This window comes from Tachysurus fulvidraco, chromosome 6 (assembly GCF_022655615.1).
Source record: "Tachysurus fulvidraco isolate hzauxx_2018 chromosome 6, HZAU_PFXX_2.0, whole genome shotgun sequence".
NCBI classification, from domain to species: Eukaryota; Metazoa; Chordata; class Actinopteri; order Siluriformes; family Bagridae; genus Tachysurus; species Tachysurus fulvidraco.
In genome coordinates, this window is record NC_062523.1 from 20232201 (window position 1) to 20258578 (window position 26378).

The window sequence follows — 26378 nt, forward strand, 5'->3', positions numbered from 1 at the left end:
AACCACATTTAAATATATCTAATATTAATCTTGAACTTTGTATGTATTTATCTTTATATTATTCTTTATAATAACCTTTTGTTCTATGTTTATGTTCTGTAAAGCTGCTCTGAGACGATGTCACTTGTAAAAAGTGCTATAGAAATAAACTTGAATTGAAAGTGATACAGAAAATGGATGGATGGGCGATTTATGTAAATAAATAAATAAAACCGAATAAAACGCATAATGGGTGGTGTTTTTTTTATTAATGCAATAATTGATGACAAATTGACCTAAGATGGTGCATCAGAAGCCAACTTGCAATTGCATTGAACTTCTGACCACAAGAGGGTTCAAATTCACCACAACTAGATTCTATTGTAAATGTCATGTATGTTGGGAAATGTAATACTTTTAAATGTAATAATGAGGAAAATAAACAGGATGTGATTCATTGAGTTATCTCAGTAGTTTAAATTGGACTGAAATGGGCATGCATGAGTAAAATTCCTTAAGACTAATCCAGAGAGGTACAGAAGGTACAAGAGAAAGGTTAAATTATGTCAGGTTTAATTTATTTCTGTAATCTCCATTTAAATCTTGAAACGATGCACACATGAAGGCACATGAAAAGCTGGGATGCACCAGACAAGGGGATTTTTTTTCCTTCTACCCAGTGTGGGTACGTTTAAACTTTAGACTAAGTGGCGGATTTTATTCAGCCTCCTGAGAATTGAATCATCATTCTATACAAAAGCAACTATGTACAAGAATTCTGACATTAATTAAGACAAAACAGCAGTAACCCTAAACTGTCTGGTCAGATGTCATTGCTATGGCATGCTATTGAACCTTTAGTCTAGTTTGTTCTCAAACAACACAAACTGGGCAGTATTTCAAACAACACATTCTCTGAGTAGACTGTTGCATGTGCTCATTTAGGAGTTTATGTTTCCAGAGCCAAGCAAGATCACATGTTTAAAAAAACAAACATGTAAACAAATATATACATACAGACACATTTCCAGCACATTTCACTTGTTCGGTCTATCCCAAGCAGATGATATGCTTTTGTAAGTGAAGGTGATATGTTTGACACACTTACAGGTTACATGATTTCATTGGTGCAAAACAGTAAATGACAGGATTTCTCCAGGTCAAATCATATTCAAACAACAACTCTAAAAGATATATACAATCAAATGAGATGAGAGCACATTTTCAGCAAAAAGTCAAAAGCCATAGAACTCAACAGACGGAACCATTTTTCAGTGACAATTTACTGCACATAAATACTGCACATAAATTGCTACTACTCTCTCTACATTAAATCCTCAGTGTGCCAGAGTTCATACACAACAGTGGGCAAACACCAATGAATGTTCCATCCATCATAATTCTATGGTTTTTGTATTTCCCTTCTTAAAACAGACAAGATGGCAGTGAACCAACATGGACAAGAAAATGATAAATATTTGATAGTCATTGTAGCATATGGACTATGTACAGAACGATGTGCTAAGCACAGAAGAGTGGGTAAGAAAACCTCAGATTCTAGTCCTTTTTATCCTTAGTAAATCTACACTTTGTTCTATTGCAGTTCTCCAAAAATCTGACAGATAAGCAGCCATCATAACATGGACTAGGTGCAGAATAATAATAATAATAATAATAATAATAATAATAATAATAATGATAATAATAAAAATAGAGGATTTTCAAGGATGGTATTTGGAGCCTCTTGCCAGAGTTACTCTTGTATAAAACAGGGTACGTATCTGACAGAGAGCCTTCCCATTCTACACAATAAGGCACAACGTGGGGCGGGGACCTGCACCCTTTGCAACTATATAGAGGAAAAACTGCCATGACCCCAATTCCTCACCTTCACTCAATTTTAAAGCATTATATATATATATATATATATATATATATATATATATATATATATATATATATATATATATATATATATAATGTATATAATTTCTTTATACACACACACACACTTCAAATATTTACCAAAATTATTTACGTCATCTGAATCATAAACTTTTCACAGCATAAAATATAATAATAATTAAAAAAAAACTCTCTTGTACAAATTAAACATTTATTTCAAATAAGTTAAATCACCTTTATAGATCGTCAAAATAAGTGTGTCCCTTCCTATGAAAGGCAAATGTTGATTGGTTTTATATCTTTTGACATTGTTAGGGGGGAAAAGGGCAGGGAGAGCATCCTGTTGTACAGGAGTCCTGCACTGTGGGTTTTGTGTTTTTTTTTATTTTTTTTTTTATACAAATTCCTTTCAAAAGCATTTTGGCAAAAGTAGTCATTGTTTCTTGAACATAATGGAATGAGTTAAAACTGAGTGCCATATCCCTGTACTGTTAAAACTCAAGTAAGCAACATCTTTATCCACTTTTTAATCAAAAAACAAAACAAAAAAAATCCTGATAAACTTTTGTAAAATATACACAAACATTTAAAAAGAATTAAAGTAAAACAAAATACACCAAAATATGTTTGCCTTGTTTCACTGATCATGAATGGCATGTCCACGAGGAGTCAGTACATATAATATTTCTCCTTCAGGGGAAGAAGAATGACAGCCAACAGTCCGACAAACACCAACTTTCTATTAGATAAACACAATTAGTCAAGGCTCAAGCTTCAGTGTCTGGTTTAGTTCCTTCAGAAAGCATCTTTTATACAGTAGTATTCACACTGATGCCCAAAAAACATGAAGGAAATTGTCTTTATGAACATCAAATCCTTAAAAAAAAAAAAAAAAAAAAAAAAAAAAAAAAATTTGGAGAAATTTGAAGAGAAATATAAAGGGATGAAAAGAGATTAAGCCAGCAATCCATAAAGTGACACTCTGACTGGTAGCGTCCATGCACTTCGATGATGTCACTGCATTAAAATCCCTGCAAGGGCCTTTACAGTACAGCTTGGCCTCATGGGAGCAGGAATGGTGAAGACCTACACACAACTATCCAGCAAGTCTCTTTATGTGAATCTGAAGGGGAGAAAATCCAAATACGATATACAGCCATCAAAAACAACATATTTGTCAGCAAATTTAAATTTAAATGTAAATGCATGTGCAAATATGTAAAAGCAAAGTTAGAATGTTTATGTAAAAGCAAAATTTGTGTCTGAGTAGGGCTTTATAAATTGTGAGAATAAGAACAGGTGCTGAGAGGTAAGAAAGGGAGTAAGGCCCAGAAAGAGCTTTTGTGGCTAACCTCACTGATAATTGCCCACACCGCAGAGTCCTTCATGACCATGAGACGCAAAGCAGCCACAGGGTTAAGGGCAAGGTCCACTTTGCCCTCAGCCACTCCATTCTCGAACTCACCTAGAGATTCAATAGGATTGAAGGATATTGGGAAATATCAGGAAATCAAATATATATTAGGAAATCCAAAGCTTAAAAATTAAAACTTTTAAACAGCAACCTACCGATTTTGTAAAAATTGTCATCGGTGTGTTTGTACTTCTCTTTGGTCTTCATTTCTGAGTCCTGAAAGGAAACTCAAGCACTTAGAATCCATGAAACGGTCAACAAATAAAGATTAAAAAGCTTATATATTAGTATTCTTTACAGTTAAAAGCATGAATATCAACATGCTTATAATCTGCTTCATATTATTACAACTCTTGTATACATGAAGCTAAAGCTTCAAAGGCTCACTAAGCCCCGAGTCCCAGCAGGCCTGTGGGTTCCAGCCTCATTAACAGAGCAGCACAACTTGCTGCTAGCTAAAATTAGCAAACTAGTGCCTGCCGAGGGGACAGAGAGAACTATGGCTCATGTGCGAATTTGGAACTACTGACGGGGCTCAAACTGCAAGTCAGGAGTGACAGAACATCATGACAATGACATAGTCAAAAAGCTTTTTTCCGCAATTTAAGAAGTGTCTCACCGGGAACGGCATAATCTCCACTGTGGTGTTCTCGATTTTATCCCCTGGGTGCTCTTGATTTCCACTGCGGAACAGGAACCTGTCAATCAAACATTAATTGCTGAATATTTAGAGACACAAAGCCATGGATAATGTGCACGCCCCCCCCCCCCCTTTAACACCATGCCAGGGTTTAGAGATTCAAAATAAAACCAAATAAAATGTTTAAGATTCAATTTTCCTAAAATACCTTAAGTCTAAATTCGGATTTACTGGTTTAATAACATGTATGAACAGAAAAAAAAAAGTTCCTCAAAAGGGCAGAAGTAGTACGAGCTAGCAAACTATGTTTAACGGACAGTGGAATCTGACAAGATGAGCAAGATGGGGGAAATTTCTTCTGATGATAAAAATTTGTCCCCCCATCTGGCATCATGCTTAAATGACTTGGTCCCAGTGAGCATGGAATAGAAGGGATAAGGGAATTATATATATATATTTAGTTCCAACATCAAAATTTACAGTGGTGGAGGTAACGGATTACAACTACTCCCGTTACTGTAATTAAGTACATTTTTTAGGTAATTGTACTGAGCAAATTTTTACGTCTGTAATTTTACTTGTACTTAAGTACAAATTAAGCTAAGTAATTTACTTTGTTATTTTTAAAATCACAATTCGTTGCTGAGTATGCCTAACAGACCAATGAAAAGCCTGGCATTTGAAGCAAAAACAAAACTCCCGCCACCATACATTTACGTGAGCGGACCGTGATCGTACAGTGAAGAGGTAATTGAATGAAGGTTTGGGACAAATGGAGATTCAAGACAGCAACGATGATTAATCTAAAGAGTGCAGAAATGACGACGACATAGCGGAGTACGAGTGCCCATGGCCACACCTGGAGGAGCTGATCACCTACAGAGGGAGGAAAGGTGACCGTGTGCTGAAGCAGTTTAAACACTGTTTGCAATCTGCTGAGGTTTCGGCTTATAAGATCAGCCTCTAATTTAAAGAAACAAATTATGGTAAGAAGATTAACAACTCTGTGTCTGTGAGGTTTTATTTATATGTTTAGGTTTATGTGTTGTTCTGTGATTCGTATATAAACCACGCCAGACAGTTTGATTTGTGCGAATAGCGCGACTAGTTTAATAGTGAGTTCAAAAGTGTTTTTAGTATCTTTAAATGTCTTTTATAAAATGTGTTTTGTTGTCTGGATCTTGTCTGATTCAGGGTTTACTGATAATTCAATAAATCTCAGGCAAAATAGTAACTAGTAGTTTTTATGAAGTGTAATTTGTACTTTTACTTAAGTACTTTTTAACACCGGTACTTTGATTATAATTAAGTATTATTTCAGCAATGTAACAGTACTTGCACTCGAGTGCAAATTTTCACTACTCTTTCCACCACTAAAATTTCATCCCCATAATTTGTTGTTGAGACACTGATCCCCATTCCTATGCCATTTATCTTTGATGTATGGGTTTAATGTCGGTCTCAGATGGGTGAAAGGTGTAAGGATTTTACTGGTTCTGGCAACACCATCTATTTGCTTACTACCAGATATTCCCGAGTGTCCAGCTATACAGCAGAATAATATTCAAATTCTTTGAGATGACAATTTGATTCAAATCTGTCAGTTTTCACACATTCCAATGCTTGAGAGAAAGAAAGAAAGAAAGAAAGAAAATAAATAAATAAATGGAGGGGGGCCTGTTGTGAAAAAAATCTCTATGAACTTCAATGCCTATGACAGATCGTTTGCCTCTGCTGTGATATCTTTGTGACTCAGATGTTTATATCCTTCAGCGGATGACAAAAGCTGCTGTCATTTGATTTCCAGATTTATTACACTATCAAATGTAATTTTTAAATTTTTAAACAAAATGCAATTCCTATCATTTAGACCGTAGCTGTGTCTGTGTCTCTCTGAGGTACATGCAACAATAATTTACATAATTTCATGTTCTTCATCTTCTCCCTGTATCTCAATCTCTCCGCATCTCGCATCTCTCAACTCTTAGCCACACTTCACTTCCTCTAAACGTTACTCAGACCTTTTTGCATGCACTTTCTGAATGTCTGTCTCCTTGTTAGTGTTTCATTGCTGTGGGAGGAAGGTTCTTATTTTAGAAAATTATTAAATTATCAAAATGAGGACAGGGTGTATGTCTCTGTGTGCACTAGCAGTCTTTACTAGCTTTCTTATAGCAAGTGTGAAAGCCTGTAAGAAGCATATGCTGAAACTGCATGAGTGTATTCTCTGACTCGGAGTAAACAGAGCAAATGAAACCAGCTCCATGTCAGAGCTGCATGTGGGGCTGCTGGCAAAGATCCTTCTTTAAAGATAGACAGAGAGAAGGAAAACAGTGCAGAGCAAGACACCAGTTACCGTTCTATGCTGACTGGACGGTCAAACTTAAAGAGAACATAGTCTCCTGCCATGGGGGTAATGGCCCAGAAGAAATCCTCGCCCATGTAGGTCTTCTCCAGAGTGTGGCCCTGATACACCTTTAGAGAGGTGGACACTTCTGCTGGTGGATTAACATGGATCTTATGCAGCAGAGGCTTCAGGAAGTCTTTATCCTGAAACAGAATGACCGAGAGATTGCCATTGTTGTAGCACACTGCACACACATTGTAGCAGCTGCACCACCATTATGTGGCTAAACCTCATAAAAGGGGAGATGAAGTATTCCCAAAACTCTGATTATTAAAGCCCACTACAGATACAGATTTTGAAGTCTGTCAATACTCTGTCAACAAAGCAGAGAATCATTTATTTTCTTAGTGTCTAATGACACCATTATATATATATATATATATATATATATATATATATATATATATATATATATATATATATATATATATATATATATATATATAATTCAATTCTGACTTTTTAATTCACACTGTTCTATTATATATGTGCGTTTTACCGTCAGCTTCTGGATTTTCCCTGCAAGCGAAGAGTGCAGGCCCACATGCTGGAATAAAGATGGTCTAAAGCGAATCCGCAGACTGGACTTCTGTCTCTCACAGTGTTTCTACAATAAATAAATGAATGAATGAATGAAATAAATACATTTGCAGAATCTCTCCAACATAACGAATATTAGAGAGAAGACTAAGACTGCTGCATTCACTACACTTACTCTCAGGGTGATGCAGGTGATGAGAGACTAACATCTGGACTACTAACTACCACAGCTTTCTGTCTTAGCTCCGCAAACTCAGCGGTGCTTGCAAACTTTCTGGACTGGAAATCTTTGCATCATGCAAAAATAAGTAAAATGTATATAATGTTATAAAATGTATATAAAAGTATATATCACTCACTGTTGCCAAACATAAAAATTCATATTGGCTCAAGGGAGGCAGTAATGCCATCCCTTACATCTAGATAACAAGCCCAACTTCAACCTCTTGAACTCTTAGTCACAAATAGTTTTGCTATAAGGGAAATCATAATGGGAGGTAAAGATCAGAGTGCCGCTCTCACATACTCTCCTGTGTGAAAACCCTTTGCTGGTGGCCTTTATTACATAAAAGACGATGATTTGGATAAAAAAAAAAAAAAAATCGAAAATATCGTCAAAAGAGACTTACGGCATCTTTCTCAGGGTTGCAAACTTTCACCCATAGAATGTGGTCCAACAGCCAATCAATGGGCTTCTCCTTGTAGAACATAAATATGAACTCTACTATGAGATTCAGGTCAGGAGCCTGGAACATCTTACCTATGAGAAAGTGTGTACATGTAACAATCAATTAAAAGCTTTGGCAATCAATACAAAAACTCTGAAATTCATTGACTGTAGCATAGTTAAAATCATGGTCATACCAATGAAACCTAGCTGGGAAAACTCCAGGATCATCCAGTCTTCAGAGGCCAGCTGCATGGCAAAGTTTTTCATAGTGGCAAAGTAGTTGGGCTTTGCGACAATATCATCTTCTAACTGTGAGAGAAAAAGACAAGTGACGGTGACATGCAAGTTAAAAAGCATTTATTCCAGCTGGACTAATTGTATCTGGGGAAGTTCTATAAATTTAAACAACTACTACATTTATGATTTTAGTTCCCTATAAATCCACAGTGTCTGGACTTCGTAAAAAAAAACCAAACACATTCAATTTTGAGTGAATTGGTATGTTTTGTATGTTTTTTCAAACAATAGTTGCCCTGCTTGAACTGACATTTTCTTTTTCTTTTTCACTGCCGCGATGGCTGTGTTGTCATATGCCTTGGCGTACGTTTACATCTGGAACATCTTCAGTAAATTTTGTTACAAAATGTTCCTTATCCTGTATGTATCTGCCAGTTAGATCACTCGTAATAGTACAGAACCTCACCAGATAAACTAATCCAGCTAAAAAAGTAAATCCAGCTAATCCAGTTTAATCTGAAATTAAAAAGGTGTCTATAAACTACATAGAGCCCAACATGACAGAGTATAGACAAGGCATGAAAGTGATACCTTTCCCCACTCGTAAGACAGCATGGCATGGGAGGAGAGGACAGAGAAATGGAGACACTAAACAGATTAACTACTTTGACAAATAAGATACACAATTAAAATAATTCATGTTTGGAAAACTTGGAAGATAGTGATCATAGAAATGTGAAGGAGGATATGGAAAGTGAAAAGAGAAAATGAGAAGTGTGTGAGGATCGTTTTAGGGACTAAACAAGAGCTGCCACACTGATGGGAGAATTTGACTCCCTCTATTTGAATGTACTTTTCCAGTGAGAACAGGTTACCACAGCAACCTTAAGGCAAAGACAGTTTTTTTCTTTTCTTTGAAGGACATCACAGCATGAACGCTGCAGTTTATGTAATTCTGCACAAGAAATGTTTAAGAAATGTAATTTTATTATTTTCACACCGTTTTTTTTTTCTCCCCGAAATATATTATCGCAAGAAAACAAATTATTCTTGGTAAAAAGAAAGGAATGTTTCTGGAGCGAAGTTACAAAACTATACTTAATGTTTTTATGCTCATCATTCTTTGCTGTCGTTACCTGGACATAATAAACTCCTCTGCTGACAGCATACATCATGAGGAATGAATAGTCCAAGTTCTGCTTTGTTCTCCACCTGTAGAAAGTGCAGAACAACTGTTAAATCAATGGTTGAGCTGATATTGTCAGTGATTATTTGAAGTAGCTAAAATTCCTGATAACCAATATGATTAGGTGAATATCATATAGTCAAAATATAATGGAACAATAATATTTTTAGTTAAACAGCAATTTAAGACAAAGCGAGTTCCCTGTATAGCCTATACAGGTTGAAGCATTTTAGCTGGTATAAATAAAGGTATCTTCTTTGTGTTTCTAAATTCTAACCGTAATAAGCAAACACAAAAAAGTGATGCAAACTCCTGAGTAAAACCAAGCACTGTAGGCTGCAGAGGTTTATGCAACTCAAAGAGGTAGAGACTAAAATGCAGAGTTGGTGAAACCGGATGCACTCATACACCAAAATATCCTGTATGTAGAAACAAAACTGAAAAAAAAAAATCTTGGAATGAAACAAACAAGCAACAACCTTGGTATGCCTGTATAAGCAACTGTTGCACAGAGTTACTGATTTTCACCATCTTCTTGCTCTTCACATCTCCATCACCTCGCTAATATTTTTCAGAGTCTGGAGCATATTGTTGCCTGGGTCAGTACTTTACTTAGTCTTTTTTGAGCCCCTATTTAACACGGCTATATGAACATTCCCCTTGTACACACAGAAAAGAGCAAGAACAATAACAGCAACCACAATAACAACTCCTGAGCCAACGATGTAATTATGGAAATTATGATAACTGGTAGGAGAAGTACAGAAAATGGTGATGGTGAAAGTGTGGGGCACTCACTTCACTCTCTCTTTGGAGTCCCCAAATGTCTCTTTGAGGTTGTTGAGGTCTGGATAGTAACTGGCAGGAGGGGAGATGACCTCCAACAGCCCTGAATTTAGCTCTGTAGAAAATCTGATTAAAAAATAAATGTATTATATATATATATATATATATATATATATATATACACACACACACACACACACAAACACACAAACACACAAACACAAACTACATGAAATATAAATACTGTATGCACAAAACTATATGAACTATAAAAATTATGAGCATTTAAAATGTTCCTATTGCTTGAATAAAAGGCAATCAAGCACTCTGAAGCTGCTTAGTAGTCAGACATTGTTTAGGCATACCCGCTAGGGCTGGGCGATATGGCCGAAAACTGAATCACGATACCAGTGTTTCATATCGGCTGATATCGATAATTATTGAACTTCTTTATGACCCCTTCAAAATAAGGACCAGGAGAAAAATATATTACATTTAAACTTTTTTATTTTAACTTAGCCTTCCTCTGAAAAAATGTCATCAATTAATCGAGTAATCTGATAAAATGTGTTTTTGCTTAATTAAAGAGCAATATTAAATATACAAGAGAAAATAAGAGGGGTCTCTTAAAATGAGCAACTAATTGGTTTCCTTTTTAGAAAAATGAACTTTTGTTTTTTAAATGCATAGTATGCAATGCATACAACAATATTTTCTATCCAAAATAAACATTTGGATACCCATTGTTTCTCTATTTGTACTTGTACTGTGAACAATGACAAAGTTGACTGAAAAGAATTAAGTACATTTAAGTGCCAAACATTCTGGGCTTTAAATGAACCCTTTTCTGAGATGCAAAAACAAACATAGCATACATTAAAATAAATAATAATAATAATACAAAAATACTGCCTTTAAGTCATGCAACTTAACTTTCAGAACTAAAAGATTTAAAATCTACAGCTCCGCCATAATAAACATTTACTGTCTAATTTGGAATGCTTTGTGGTACCATATTTAAGAGGCAAAAATCATGGACAGGAACTTGGACCTAGAGGCCATGCATGGTTTCACACAGAGTGCTTTAAGCAAATATATATATTAATCAGAATATAAAAGTCTCTCAACGTGTGGGCTTTAAAGTCTTTAAAGAAGCATGTGATTGCAACGAAAAAAGGTATCAACATGCTCAGAATTGAGGCTTGCCCTGCGCTTTGAATGTTTCCTGCTGCTGAAAACAGACGCTCTGATAGTGTCCCAAAACTTGGACATGTTCTGTCGTTTTCTCCTGTTTGTTTCTTCTCTTTGTTCATTGACATTGTTATCGCGCCCTTCCATTTTGCATCCTGCACGCGCCCTCAAATCAAAAGACCGCTAACTCCTCACTTCTCCTTTCGCTATTACATAAGCGCGTTGTCACACACACACGCGCGCGCGGGCGCGCACACACGAAATAATTGCACAAGAACGTGACGTGAGCTTTAAAATGAATTAAAAGAGGCCTCGAGCAGAGGAATTTCGAGTTACTCGTGGAATCGTTTTCAGCCCTAGTTATAATAACCAAACTGCCATACTGGCGCGCTGACTTTTCCTTTTTTATTTACAATTTCCTCGCTCGCTGCGGCTCATTGTCTGCTTATCAGTCGCCGATTACTGAAGAGGAATCCAGCACCAGCACGCGAACAATGATATCGCGCAACAAAACATGATATTGTTACATGATTAGTGTTACTCCCCAAGTTGCTAGGTTACCAGAGAGTGCGCGCTTTTGTTAATGCAACCAAACTTGCTTCGCAACTTCTGTTTTCTTCCGACGAAGAATAAAAAATATCGAACGTCTTATCGAGCACATTTTTTATCACTATCGATCATGTGTCTATCGCGATACATATATCGTTATCGTTTTATCGCCCAGCCCTAATACCAGCTAAAGTTAGTATGGATGGAACATATATAATCAAAGCCAAAATCCAACAATCTGTTTTTAAATTTCAAGCATTAAAATGGATATGCAAAATATGGCTTACAGAGTCTCGGTAGCTTTGCAATAGGACCTACTGTACACCCTGACCCTCATTTGTGGATGTAGGAAACATTGAATAATACAGCAGGATCATTGTTTTTTAAGCAGCCAGGAAGTACATCAATGAGAACTAATATTATCACTTACTCTTTCTCAAGGCCTGAGACAACATGATGCACATGATTCATGTCCGTCTAAAGAAGGGAAAAAATAACAAATTGTATTTACTTTTAACTCTCTATAAAGAGAGTAGTATAAATATAAAAATATAAAAGGTTATTACTAACAGACGTCATTAATGAACAATAAACAATGGCCATATTCTTGCCATCTACAAAACAAAATTCCAAAGCAGGATTAATTTTTATTATACTGTGATTGTGCTTGAGAAAGCACGATGACGGATACCAAGATCTACTTCAGATTATCTCAGGCAATTAAAAAAAATAATAAAACAATAAACGTTTTTATGATTTCGCTCCATTAATAAACACTGTGTTAATTTGAAAACAAAATAGATTTTTTATTTTTTTTTTAAAAAGGATGCCTTTTTTTTTTAATTAAGGTGAAACTATGGACTACTGTTAAGTAACTTAAATACAAACTTACTTTGCACCTTTCCAGCACAGGGAAATCTTAAAAAGCACACACTTTTTATTCTCTTTGATATTTTCTGAAATGCACACTCACCTCCCCTATGAAGACTATGATCACACAGTCAAGCTTCTCTTCAGGCGTGAGTTTGTCAATGAGTGAATGTAAAGTCTCCGCCAAGTACGACTTCACCTGCCGCTTGACGGTAGGGATCCCCATTACCACAGAAACTGCAGAACATAAGATGTGAACAAGTTCTCTTCAGAAAAAAAATTAACCCCTATAAATTTGAACACCATAAATGAAATGACATTCAATCAGGAGTTACCAGTTAGTCTAATTTGTAACAAATGGGGCAAAAGAAATGGATATTAAATATGAAGATAAAGAGTGTAAACACAACTGAGGTACGAGCTTGATACAGTTTTTAAAATCAAGTGATAGATGCACGTCCACAAAAAAAATAACCTGCATGTCTATAAATATTTTTAACATTATGGTTTGTGCTCTCTCTACAGCCCACTGCCAGTTGTCTAATCCACATTTTATTTATTATACTCCCTTCCTGTACATTCATCACATACTGCCTACACACTCATACCCATGATCCACCCCCTAATGTGCTTTTCTCAAATAAACTGGCAGCACACAGTACAAGCTGATGGAGGATGTACCCTTTAACTTCACTGTTTCTTTCCTACTCCAGACTAATAAACAAGAGAGTGTTATTAGGGAGACAAGCCCCTGAGGCAAATGTGTTACACTAACTCTATTATACATTAGTTCTCTGATGGAAGAGAGGAAAGAAGATGTGAACAGAAGAACCACTGAGAAATGCTTGTGTTAGCTCTTGGGCTGAGAAAACCCAAGACAGAATTGTGGTGGAATACATGGAACTAATCACATGAAGCACTCAACATAAAAAGGTTAATTTCTCCTACAGCCTTTCAGAGCCTTGGACTTGTGACCTAGCTGAATCACACACACCTCCATGTGAGGATAAACACAGCACTTTGTCCTTTTCCACTTAGTGTCATAGGCCTTTCCAAACGGTCAATCATTTCTATGATCTAAAATATATTGTCATTGAAAACTTCCAGACAAAAAAAAGACATCCAGTATATTGTGAACTTGTACAGAATCGCTGTGCCCGTGTGTGTGTGTGTGTGGTGTGTGTATGTGTGTGTGCGCGCACGCCTGAAGAGTGAAAGGCTGACAGAAATATCATCACACTTCCTCAGCATGAACACAGGTAAACAAAAATATGCCCTCATTTCAGATCATTTTCTACTGCAGAGGAAGACACCAGACAGAGAAAACGTAAGTAGGTCGAAGATGAAAGGATCAGAACGTGTATGCAAGTTAGAAGAAGGAGCAGGTGCCATATCATCAGCACAGTGATAGAAAATTTTTGTTTGGGGAATAAGCTGCTGATGTGCATGTGGTCTCTGGAAGCATTAGTGACTGCCTTGCTGAGAACAGCGATTCTCCATGCCACTCTCTCACTCGTCCTCCACCCGGGGAAAAGGTGTTCCTGGGGGTGGACAAGTGATGTCCTAATTTACATAACTAAATTTAGCTCCTCCACAGCTAGGATCTAGTACAGCAATGAGGAAGGTGGGAAGTAAACACTGGCTGTGGGTGAGAACAAAGACAGTACACGATGGTACGCCGAGGAGAAACCATATGCATTTAAGAAAGCAGAGATTTTCATCAAGTTCTTTATTTTCTCAAGAGAATGAAGGAAATAAGAGCTCATTAGTGTGGAATTGCTTTCGAAAATCTATTTCCTTAACCGTTCTCATACAGGAGAGAAAACCAGTCTTAGTTAGAAAACCACATTAACTTCAGTTCAAGCCAGTTTTAAGACTTCTCTTGTGATGATCACAGCCTACATAAAATACTTTATATTACAGCAAGGCAGTTGTGAGAACAATTAACCCAATTACAAAAAAACAGCAAAAGAATCAAGAGCAACTAAACAACCAGGAACAGTGACAAGAACGCACAGTTCAATTATCTGATTTTTCTGGAAATAGATTTTCCCCTTGATTTCTCCAGAGACCTGGTCATGGTCATGTGACTTACATACTTATTGTCTTTTAGAAGGTTCTCTGATACCATGAAGCATTGTCAGTAATGTCATTTAAACATAAATCACGTTAATATTTATGTATTCCGTGCATTTTAGGGTATGGTTTAGCAATTACTCAATCAGCCAATCATTTGTCAGCGGTACAATGGATAAAATAATGTTCGATACAGGTCAATAGTTGCAGTTAATGTTCACATTAAATATCATGATAGGGAAAATGTTATCTCAATGACTGTGAGATGATTGTTGGTGAAGACTGGAAAAAAAGGGAAGGTTGTATGCATTACGCTGCTGCCACCTGATTGGTCAATTGAGTAAGCGCATAATTGAGCAGGCGTTTCAATTAAACAGCCCAGTGAATGTATTCAGTCAGTGTAATATATAATATATTAGATTCACTATACCTCATGTTCAGATTCTAATTTGTTATAGCAACCTGGCAAGGCATGTTATGGCATGGCATTACAGATTACTTCACAACAGGAGGAATGCTTGGTAAGACTAAGAAAGCCAAAATGATTATTAAATGGTGCTATAATTAGGATATAAACCCTGATTATGGGCTGAGGGAAACGCTAATGTGGTTCAGTCTCTTTAAGCGATTTCACAGTCTGGCTTGTAAGTGTTGACCTGGCAGGTGAGAGAGAGGGTGAAATAGACAGCATTGCCCTAACCAGAACAAAGTAACTTGCACTAGCTATATACTGACAACTCCTCTGCTATTCAAATACTGGAATGACTGGGTTTGGGCAGGGAAACATCAACACAGCCTTATCACATGCTACAGCAAAACAATAGTGTGCTGTTAGGGCTAATCACAGTTGTAGAGAGCTAAACCAAACCAAAGTAAAGTTTAGATAGCTGCAGGTGGATTAAAGAGTGCTTGAAATCCTGAAGACAACATGAAGACTCTTGGAAGCATTCACAAGATGCTGTGCCTAAAGCATAGACAGATATGTCAAGAGCTAGAAACAGAATACCATTTTACTGTAGTACTAACAGAAAAACATGGTATATTTACCATCATGAAAATGTGAAACAACATCATGCTCACCAGTTGAAGCAAACACTATCGTCATTCATTTTTATTGGGATCATGTTGTACCATGTGGTAACAGAGCAGTGCCTAATACTCACTAATGCAGTGTTCCCGTTGTGCCCCAAAGGTCAACATGGTGGTCAGGGGGGAAAAAAAATCCCACCACATACTCCAATCAGTGGTTCTAAATATTTGAAACATGATCCTTGAAAAAGAATTCCCCACTGCTGGCCTGTGTGTACCTACAGTTATGCAACCATGTTTTCAACACTTAATATTGTGAAAGAAAACAGAGGAACTGTTAAAAATAATATCAAAGTAAAACAGTATTCAGATTTCTGTCCAGAAACACTTTGTCAACAACAGCTTCTTTGGCCTTGTGCAAACTGAGTAAGAACATTCAATACTCAATTGTGCAGAATATATATACGAGAGATTTGCAAAGGAATGAATGATTCTATTGTTGTCATTGTCTTGAAAATGTAAATATTGAACCCTTGCTTGGTCCAATTAGGGCTGCATAATGAGGTGCATTATCCTAATTCATGATTCCTGGCCTCTTCAAATAATTAACATATGTCACTGGCTGAACGCTAAGTAAAGCTACAGTGTAAAAACAATGTCTAACCACTTTTATAACCCTTTCTGCTAACTGGCTACACGTTTGTTTTGTTTGTTGGCAGACTCAGTTTTCTGAAGCATTTTCAAACATCGTGCACCCCTCCTTTAAGTAAAATTAGTTTTGTCCTTAAACTGCCTAATAAAATCTGCCAAGAAATAGGATTTGAAAAGTGAGTTAAATAATCTTGATTAATGTTTTGGTCATTATTGTGTAGCCATATATTATTATATATATTAAGTGCAATATTATGGTAATGGAGTGCTTACCTCCTGTGCGCCCCTGGCCCACTTGCACTGCAGGGTGAAGACCACCCTCATTGTTTAGCAGGTGAGGCAAGTGGTGGAAGATATTTGGCACTTGAAGGGGTTTCCTTTGTGCCAGGTCTTTCAGTAGTTTCTGGGTCTCATCTGAATGGGTGGAAAAAGAATTCTATGAAAATCTATATTTAAATTGAAGAACAGCCACATTCATGAGAAGAAACAAAAACTTTTCTTTAAAATCAAAAGTAACACCAACTGATACCAAGTCCCTGACCAGGCTTTAATTGTTGCTCCCCCCCCCAAACATCAACAGCAAACTGAGTATTGCAGTCTTTTCTCCATCAGTTTCATTATCGGTTATACAGTACATATACGTTTATAGAAACATCACCCATTTAAGAAAATTAAGACATCCTCCTGAAACAATACTTAAATGTAAATGCTAGCCCCATCTCATTTACTCTGAGAGGAAGCAAGAAGGTCTTATTGCTTTATATTCACATTAGTGTAAATCAGTCATATTGACTGTGCCCAGGTGGCTATAAAGGATACTGTGTGGAATAAAATATGCAGTGAATTAACCCGAGAGTCTACAAACATTTTGTTTTTCATTTTTCTTAGTACTAGAATGAGGCTTCATAAAAGTCTAAAAATCGAGCAACATGTACATTAGTTTCTTCTGTGATCAGCCTGGACCATGTACAACTCTGATTTGAGTCCCTGTGTATATATACACTGTAGGTTTTATGGTCAAAAGATCTCACCGGACCATTACACATAAATGTGGTTCATCCCCAAACTGTTGCCACAAAGTTAGAATCAAACAATTGTCTCAAGACATGGTCCTGCACAAATGGCCCTGACCTCAATTCCACTGAACCCCTGTAGGATGAACTGAAACACCAATTGCAGACCAGACCTCTTCATAAGACATCATTAATTGACCTCACTAAGGCTCTTGAAGCTGAATGAACGCAAATCTTCACAGTCACGCTCCAAAATCTAGTGACAAGTCGTCCCAGAAAAGTGGAGGTCAGTAGAACAGCAACAGGGGAATTGCTTTTAATTCCTATGGTTTTGGAATAATATGTTCAAGAAGAACATAGGAGTATGATGGTCAGGTGTCTCGTGGTTATGCAAATACACTCACATTATGTTTATAAACCTACTATTTTCTTAATTTATTAAAATGTTTTTTATACATTTAAATATTCTTCTTATACAGTACTGCTGTGACCTAAGGTTTTCCAATGGAGCCTTGTCTTTTAAGTTATGAATACTTGCCTTCTACTAGAGGTAAACAGTTTGGAAACACATTAGGTAGTGCTCTGCAAAATGACTAAATATGAATGTACACATTTACCTGAGAAGTTGGTGAGGGCATCTTTGCTGCCATTGGTCTCTGCAATGGCACGCCGGAACTGTTCCAGGACGGTGTTCAGCTCGGAGGAGCGCTGCAGGGTTCGGTGCTCAGCTGCACGCAGACGCTCACGCAGAGCATGAAACTCCCGTTGATATGCTACCAACTTCTCTACACAGCAAGAATGAGAGAGAATAAAATTACATTTTCCTGCAGTAAGTGTCTGATGCAGAAAAGACACCGGCAGCACATCGAATTTGATAAATACATTGATAACGATGCTTTTACAATAGGCAGCATTAACAGAATGCCTCTGTCTCACTCCACCCCAAACCAATTCTGAATTTAGGTTTGACATTGAAGAGGCACAGCTGTCTCCTGTATAAAGGGAAGTTTATATCAAGTCCACTGACACAAAAGAGAGGACATGCCTGGAAATGTGGTGATTGGTTATGAATATGGCATTATACATTTCAAGTCATACACAGTACACGGTGAAGACAAAGCAGATTACTGCAGGCCCAAGGCAGACTACTTGTTAATGGTAAATGATGGAAAAGAAATTGAGTGTTTACAACAGCTGCTCGCTCCCTAGAGGTCCTTATACCTCTAACCACAAGAGAAGGGGGTGTTTTGATTCTCTCTGTCTCCTTACCTATTATATATGAATGCACACACAAACTCATCACTGAAAGCAGTTTGTCTTTAAATACCAGAAATAGGGACATATTATAGGGTTATTCCCAAATACTTTGTAAGAACACACATGAAAATATGTCTGATCTTGCAGCCTTTTTTTGTTTGTTTTGCAACCTTACAAGGACAGTGTAGGATGTAAAGCCAGTCATGCATGAAGGAGGACACACATTTCCCATCAGGGACAAATGCTATGAATTCTCTCTACTCTACTGACAGTTATAAAACCTGAAGAAACATGTCATGGCCAGCAGCAAAGCCAGCACCTCTTACCCTGACCATTATGCCAGTGTGTGTGTTTTAAAAAAGATGTTTTTAATATCTAAATAGCCTGTAGCCTATACAAACAGCTAGTTTCTGTTCATCTTCATAATCGTTATTAATCTCAGCTTCTCCATTACTGCCTGTGATGTTCCAGGGACCTGGGGAATATCCCAGGTTAGGTCCATACACCAAGCAGACAGCTGACAGTGTCCAGAGTTTGCATTAATAAACTATTTGGTTACAAAAGTCAAAACTGATCAATACTCATCATCATCACAATAAGCAAGATTTACATACGCTTCCTTTTGCCATGACGATCGAGATAACGAAACAAGGATCAGAAGGATATCTTCTATAGAACTAATAATGTTCAGTGACTGTTCACTTTCATACAGTATATTCGCAACACTGAAAATTAAACAAATAAACAGACACAAACAAACTGTAACTATAACTTTGTTACTGTAAAATAATCCACCTTAGATTTGTGCTGTTCTTAAAAACTCTCATTTCGCAGAACTGTTGTAAAAAGCAGATATTTATAGTTCAATATTTAAGATCGCTGTCAGTCTGAACAATCGTGAAATGTCTAATCTGACACATTTAGTAAGAAAGATAGTTATAATAATATCCATAATAATTGAAGTGGAAGTTGATACTAAATAAAGTGCTTAGAGTGAGCGTCAGGAGCAGAGATGAGACAAACAAAGCCTCCCTGATGATAGTCCAGTTCTCAGGCCTAATATGGAGGAAGAATTTGAGAGTGGCACGGAGTGCTGCTGTGAGCAATCTCGCTCAATTAAAGCATTTTGGAAAGATAAAGAGCCTCTTTTTTCTGGAACAAGAGCACAGGGGGAGAAAGGAAATTAAGCCATTGGTGTAAACCATTCAACAAAGAGAAGATCCTTGTTTAACAAGGTTATAACTTAATGAGCAACCCATGAAACAGACAAGTCTATCCCTCCTGTGATCTTACAAGAAACAACATGTAAAAACCCTTTCTACATCCTTCTGCTACTGCTCCTCCTCTCTAAACCTAGCTGAATTGGGCAGATAATGTAAGACGGGAGAGAACTATCTGTATGCGCAAAGCAGCACAACAAGAGGGACTTAGACGATAAGTAGACTAGGAGCCAGAGGAGTGAAATTAACACATTTGTATTGGTTATGTATTGTATGGCTCTGCTTGCATCCCTTGACCGTTAAGCATTATGGTACTGTACGTTTTCTTCTTACAAATAATCTCAAGCAAGACTGAAATGCATTGGGTCTCATGTCCCGGTGTAATCCAGTGACCATATAAGACCAGTGAACTAAGTTAAACTCACCGTAGGCTATACACTGCCCCTTACTTCCCTGCTGTCCAAAGGCATGCTTCTTATCTGTTTTCTATTGGTAAGATAATGGTGCCTTTCATCAGCCTGCTATTTTAGGCCCATTGTGTGCACTAGTCACCCAGAGGAATGCTAAGTGCAGAAGAAATCCATCCACAGAGGAAGCAGGGGTTCTTATATACTGTTAGTTATAAGAACATGAGAGTGGGATCAGGTAACAGCACAGAAACTGATTTCATACAGCAAATGTATCCACCAAAGACGCCTCTGCAAGGACGCTCCGTTCACCTTAATAATGCTTATTCCAGAACTCAGAAGGCTGTTACGGGATGCTGGAGTAATTAAATATAGGCTTCAAGCTGCATCGAAGGTTTCAACAGGTGCTTGAACCAATTATAAAAAAATCTCTATTTTTTTACTGAGCTTCTTTGATGTTCATGGCAATCAGCATGGGTTAAAAGCTTTCCATTTAAAAGGAGAAAAGGAAAAATTATTGAGATTATTAACCTTTAATAATATTAGTCATAAACAACAGTCCAAAACTTTTAGAGTTGTTTAACAGTTTACTTTATGAGAAGGTTAATATTTAGCAAATGCTCAGATGCAGAAGTGGTGTTCGGATTCATGACTCATCACAAACGTGATTTGTGACTTGCTGTTCTATTGTATGCCTCAATCACAGAAAACAGGATGTGAGTGAGTGTGTATACTGTAGGCATGAAGCATCACACATAAAACACATCATATCATGTTCATCTAAAAGTACTTCCCGAATATCAACTAGAAAATTCACCTACACAAATATCCTGCATGCGTGTTGAAGTAGGAAGAAGTAAATTTTGGCTATTAAAGCTTAATGATAATAATAATAATAAATATAGCTGCAAGCAGCGATACCGGGGTCAAGCCGATCAGATGCAGTCAGAATATGTTGCTGATGAACCATACCAAGTTTCGTAGCGATATGGCATTGCATTCGTAAGTGTGTGTTGTGTGCGTGTCTGTGTGCGTGTCTGTGTGCGTGTCTGTGTGCGTGTCTGTGTGCGTGTCTGTGTGCGTGTCTGTGTGCGTGTCTGTGTCACTGTGGTGCTGATTCTGATTCGGATATTAGCACCCAATACTTGCAGCTATATTGAAGATACAGCCTCACGATGAACATAATACATTTAGACTGTTGGTGGAGCTAGAGAGTTTGACCTAGACACACCAAAGTTGCTATAGTAAGACTGGCCTCTACATGTGTGCCAAATTACATAACTTTTCTACGTACGGTTCTATGGGCTGCCACTGACTTCAATGGCAGAAGAGGAAGAAGAAAAATAATAATAATAAGAAAACTAACGATAACAATAGGTGTCTACGCCCTTTCGTGGCTTGACCCCTAATAATAATAATAATAATAATAATAATAATAATAATAATAATAATAATAAGATTATTAAGTTATTAAAACTTACAAGAATGTCTGGGGAAAACTATCCCCTATCCATCCTTTCTTCTGATTCTACCTATTCACAGTAATCTTAGGAAACTCAACACAACTCACACTGAGCACATTACATCATCGCTTTAACACTCTTTAATTTTTCTCCAAACTTATACACTCCAATTTTCCTTCAAACTTTTACACTCCAATTTTCAAAAAAAAAAAGCAAAGCAGTGTGATCTCCAGATGATATGCTAAACCCTATTTTTGTAGCATCGCTCGGCACTCAAACTAAGTTGTACTGGCTAGAGAGAGAAGTAGCTTTGATACCAAGTCCTAATGCTAGACTAAGGGCATTTGGCTGCAAATGAGGTAGAAAGCTAACAACAGAAAAATGCTCTGATGTTGTACATGCTATAACCAAACTAAACAAACACTTAATGCACCTAGTACTTCAGTCGAAATTTATAAAGGCTCCTAAAGTTAGCAACTCCATTTCCCTACTTATGTTTACCTTGCTACTGTAGAGATACTTGCTTGCTAGTGAGGTACCACATAAATACCCATTTCCTCAGTGTCCCATGCCACACATGGCAAGGCTATTTGTTTACAGTGTTAACAAGTGCTATGTACACCGAACAAATTATGATGTTAGGATCTTTCTAGTTCATATTTCTATCCACTCAGGTGCTTTCAGTCCGTTCACATTTCAAGACAGGACTACTGCAAAATGCTACTTGACTTGTTTTCAAACTTCCTAGGTTTAACTACAGCAGCTCCATTTACTGTCTGCTTGTAGCTGCCCATATCCGATTTAAAACACTGAAGCTTGCTCCCATGAATTTGAAGTTGTATAAACTGCACCTACATGTCCAAATAGTGAGTAAATGGTTGTCTTCAAACAACCTCAAAAGACCCAAATCTTCATAAAAGTACTCTCAATATACACGTGTGTGGGTAGAATATATAGGAGAGAGATATGTTGACATGGTGTCGTTCATTGGAGGTAAATAACACTGTTCAGCAAAATACCTCTCAAAAAGTTTTCAGCCTTTAAGAACGCCTTTGTCAAAAAAGAACCTATCGAAGTTGTTCTCATGGCTAGAAAGGAAACTCCCCCAAGGCTGCAACAGCCTAACAGGAAACACACTCAGAGACAATGTTAAGAAAGACACCTCTGTATGCGTTTACAATAAAATGGCAACCAAGTAGATGAAGTTTTATAAATAAAGCTACATTTTGCTCAAGTGTTCATTTCCCTTACGTATGAAGACTTTTGGGTACATATATATTACCTCCCTAACAGAGTTTTCTGAACCAGTGAAATAGTATCAGGGTAAACTTATTGAGCCTTCAAAGAACATCTGTAAGTCACTCTAGATAAGGGCAAATAGCAGAAAAAAAACTGCAATCGTAATTTTAATTACACTGCCTGCTAAGATTTAAGAACATTGTGCCCTTTATGACTTTCTAGGTTTTTAGTGTCCTGAACACTCTTCCAAATATATCTGGAGTGCAAGCAGAACTATCTGCTTTGGAACTGCTGTCCCAGTCACCTGACCTTAAAACCTCTGACATGCTTTGGTACGAATATATGATCTGAACAAGTGGCCCAAGCTGTTCCAGGAAACCTCAGAGAATTTCAGCAGGAAGCACATCTGTTACAATCACAAGAACTGGTAAGGACGGTTTTATGGCATACACTTAGTAAAACGGTTTCATCTGATAATGTCTTTGTTACAACCAAGAATTCTACATTATACTGAAATCCTCATGGTGCAGAAGTGACAGACCACCTCCAGTCATGTATAGAGGATGTTACACTGCTCCTGTGAATACTGAATATACTATACACACAGCTCGTACTCTTCAAAATTATACAATACATATTAAATGGGAGGAAAACTACCAAATATTAGCAACTTGAACTTGGATGGTGGTTCTGTTTAAATAATTCTCTCTTTATAGATTTCACGAAGTAATATTTTATATACAAGATTATACTTCGTATGTAATCAATAGTTAAGCACTACATACAATCTAACTAGTAAATCTAGTGTAGGATTCAAACAGCACATCCTAAACTTGAATGTAGGGTGGGCAGTAATGTACTGTAAAGGTGAATGCTAGCAAGAGTACTATGTGCATGTGGGAAAGTAGCCCACTAGTACATCTGAAGACAGGACAAATTCAGACCTGCTCCCTTCACTTTGAAAGCAACTACCTGGGCACAGCATGGATTTTATTATTTAAAAGAGCAAAAATACCCAGACAAAATAAAAAGCCTGCATAAGCTCAATTACACCAAGATGAAGAATTTCAACAGGAAGCCATAGAGAAAATACATTTAATTTATAGAGAAGCTAAAGCTGATCAATAAAGTGTCAGAAAGTTCACACTGCTGATTGATCTCCAACTAGAATAGCAAGTGTCATCTTACAAATCACAGACTTTCCAACAAACAACAGCCCAGAAGTCAGAGATCATTGAGACAGTTGCTTAAGAAACACGGCACTATAATTAAAGGACAAATACACCTTAATCGAATTTGTGATTAATCTTAATAACTACCATATATTATATTCAGTATTCAGTGGTGTCCATTATATATTTTGTAATTAAAATCTGAGCTGGCTTTTTCTGCCTAAACGTCTTTTTCTAAATGTTGTCCATGTTCACTCCGATTAATAGCTTTCAATCTTACCCACAATGCTGTTTTATTACCTGCTGATAATGGTAGTTGGAGGTAGATCAAATTTCTGCAGTATCTTAGGGAACTAGTGCAGCAACACTTTAGTCCTCCTGTATGTCTGTCTCTCTCTCTCACCTCCTCGTCTGTACACTTTTTAATTTTCATTCTAATACAGCAATTAAAGCCATAGCACTCATCAAAGATCGCTAAACGTTTGTCTGTCATAACTCAACCCTTCTGCATCATGTAGCTGCATTACATTCTTGATCTTTGTTATTAATAGAACATTACTTATTTATATTTCAATTTGCACATTTACATTTCAATTTACACGTTTTGCACAACTGCCTATTATATACGTGTTCATTTATCATCATTGCCATTCTGTTTACACTGTGGAGCTACTGTACTAGAACAAATTCCTCGTATGTGAAAACATACTTGGCAATAAAGACCTATCAGATTCTGATTCAGGTTACTGTGAAATCAGCAGTGAGAAAACAAGCCATAGTTCATCAAACAGAAGTGCATTGCCACTTACTTCTTTGAGGAATTACATGAATATAGCACCAACTAATAAAGTAGGAACAAAGTAAATCAGACACCCCTTATCCTTTGTCTCTTAACCTTTGCAGAGAGCCTGAAATCTATCAGGGGGACACGACACGAGGCGAGGCGACACCACGGAGGGGTGAAAGACAATTTAGAAATGTCAATCAGCCCGCAAAGCCTGACTTAGGACTGGATGTGGGGATGTGTTAGCCTACTGTTTAAGGTGCTGGACTATCAATAGGAAGGTTGTGAGTTTGATTCCCGTGTCTACCAAGCTGCCACTGTTGGCCCCCTGAGCAAAGCCCTTATATTATAAATATATAAGTCGCTCTGGATAAAGGCGTCTGCTAAGTGCTGGAAATGTAAACAAACACCTGAGGCAGACACCTGATCCATAACAAGCTGGAAATATTTCTATGTAAATTATATCATTGCGCTTTAGGGCGCAGTTTTCCTTTAACATTGTACATGCACGCGATAATATTTTGTAGTTAAACTGCTTTATCACTCACCCTTTCCGTTCTGCCAGGCGGTGTACCATGAAAGACTGAGGAAAGAGGTGAAAAAGATGAGGGCAGTGGCAACAGTTCCATTTCTGAGCCTCATCTCATTTCAGCGGCTGTCCGCGGCGGCCGTGGCTCCTCTCGCCTCCTCCTCCAGCGCCTTCCCGAGCTTCAGCGTCTCAAAAACCCGCCTCGACCGAACCGAGCCATGATCACCACGATTGCGTAAAGTCGAAGCTAATCTACTACAATAAACAGGACATGAGTCGAGACGGCAGCTTCCTCCTTAACTTCTGCAACAAAAAAGAAACATAAAATCGTGACCTCAAAGTCGATATATCATCCGGTCATTACTGACAAACCTAGCGATCATTACAGTGGATCAGAAATTCAGCTTTAAAAACTGAATAAAGAAAAGCGACCAAGTTAATTTACCGGTTCTAGCAGCAGACAGACAGACAGATAGCGGCGCTGTTTAGCCAATGAGCTAATGTTAGCTAACAGAGCTAGCCGCATCTCTACTTAGCCAGCTGTGGGACGTTCGAATATATCACTTGTGTTACAAACAATAATAAGGGCAGTTGGCTAAAGCTAACACCGGGCTGTATACTGATACAGAGATACATTATGTGCCGTTTTATAATCTAAAAAGTGCCTTTATATAAATCCTGTAGAATGAATAGAGGGTGCACTCGTTAACTCAGCCCTCCTGTGTCACTAGCTACCTGTCGGAAAAAGCCAAAATGTGTCAGACACAACAGGCGTGTTGGCTCACATATCCGTAAAACACAAGTTTTTATACTTACACTTATATCCAGCGGAGGGTTCATATACTCTCGTTCGGTTGTAGCAAATTTCCAGAGGTTATTCGGGTTCTTCTGAAAACGTATTTTCTTGCTGGTGTGTAAAATCAGAGTACATGTACTAACGGTGAGCTCTCAATCAACCTTCACCATAGCCCCGCCCACCGGCAACCGCCTTTAACCCCGCCCACTGTGTGTGTGTGTGTGTGTGTGTGTGTGTGTGTGTGTGTGTGTGTGTGTGTGTGTGTGTGTGTGTGTGTGTGTGTGTGTGTGTGTGTGTGTGTGTGTGTGTGTGTGTGTGTGTGTGTGTGTGTGTGTGTGTGTGTGTGTGTGTGTGTGTGTGTGTGTGTG

The 26378-nt window shown here is 37.5% G+C and overlaps 1 protein-coding gene across 1 annotated transcript; it reads right to left on the reverse strand.

The window, feature by feature from the left end:
- Window positions 1-535: 535 nt before the first annotated feature.
- On the reverse strand, window positions 536-26188 carry mgat4a (alpha-1,3-mannosyl-glycoprotein 4-beta-N-acetylglucosaminyltransferase A). Its single transcript, XM_027164766.2, has 16 exons — window positions 26031-26188; window positions 25234-25517; window positions 17761-17928; window positions 16404-16544; window positions 12478-12611; window positions 11935-11981; window positions 9777-9890; window positions 8929-9004; window positions 7750-7864; window positions 7515-7645; window positions 6845-6952; window positions 6295-6488; window positions 3918-3996; window positions 3454-3514; window positions 3237-3349; window positions 536-3007 (listed from the first exon to the last, which is right to left on the reverse strand). The coding sequence occupies exons 2-16, from the start codon at window positions 25325-25327 to the stop codon at window positions 2981-2983; spliced, it is 1602 nt and encodes a 533-aa protein (XP_027020567.1). The 5' UTR covers window positions 25328-25517; window positions 26031-26188; the 3' UTR covers window positions 536-2980.
- Between the last annotated feature and the right edge of the window lie 190 nt (window positions 26189-26378).

Excerpts from the sequence above, each read along its gene's own strand:
- mgat4a (XM_027164766.2), bottom strand. The coding sequence starts at position 25,327 with ATGAGGCTCAGAAATGGAACTGTTGCCACTGCCCTCATCTTTTTCACC. Across the intron at positions 7,646-7,749 it reads TTCCCAGCTAGGTTTCATTG|GTAAGATGTTCCAGGCTCCT; the intron begins GTATGACCATGA and ends ACTTTCTCATAG. Across the intron at positions 3,515-3,917 it reads TGGAGATTATGCCGTTCCCG|GACTCAGAAATGAAGACCAA; the intron begins GTGAGACACTTC and ends GTTTCCTTTCAG.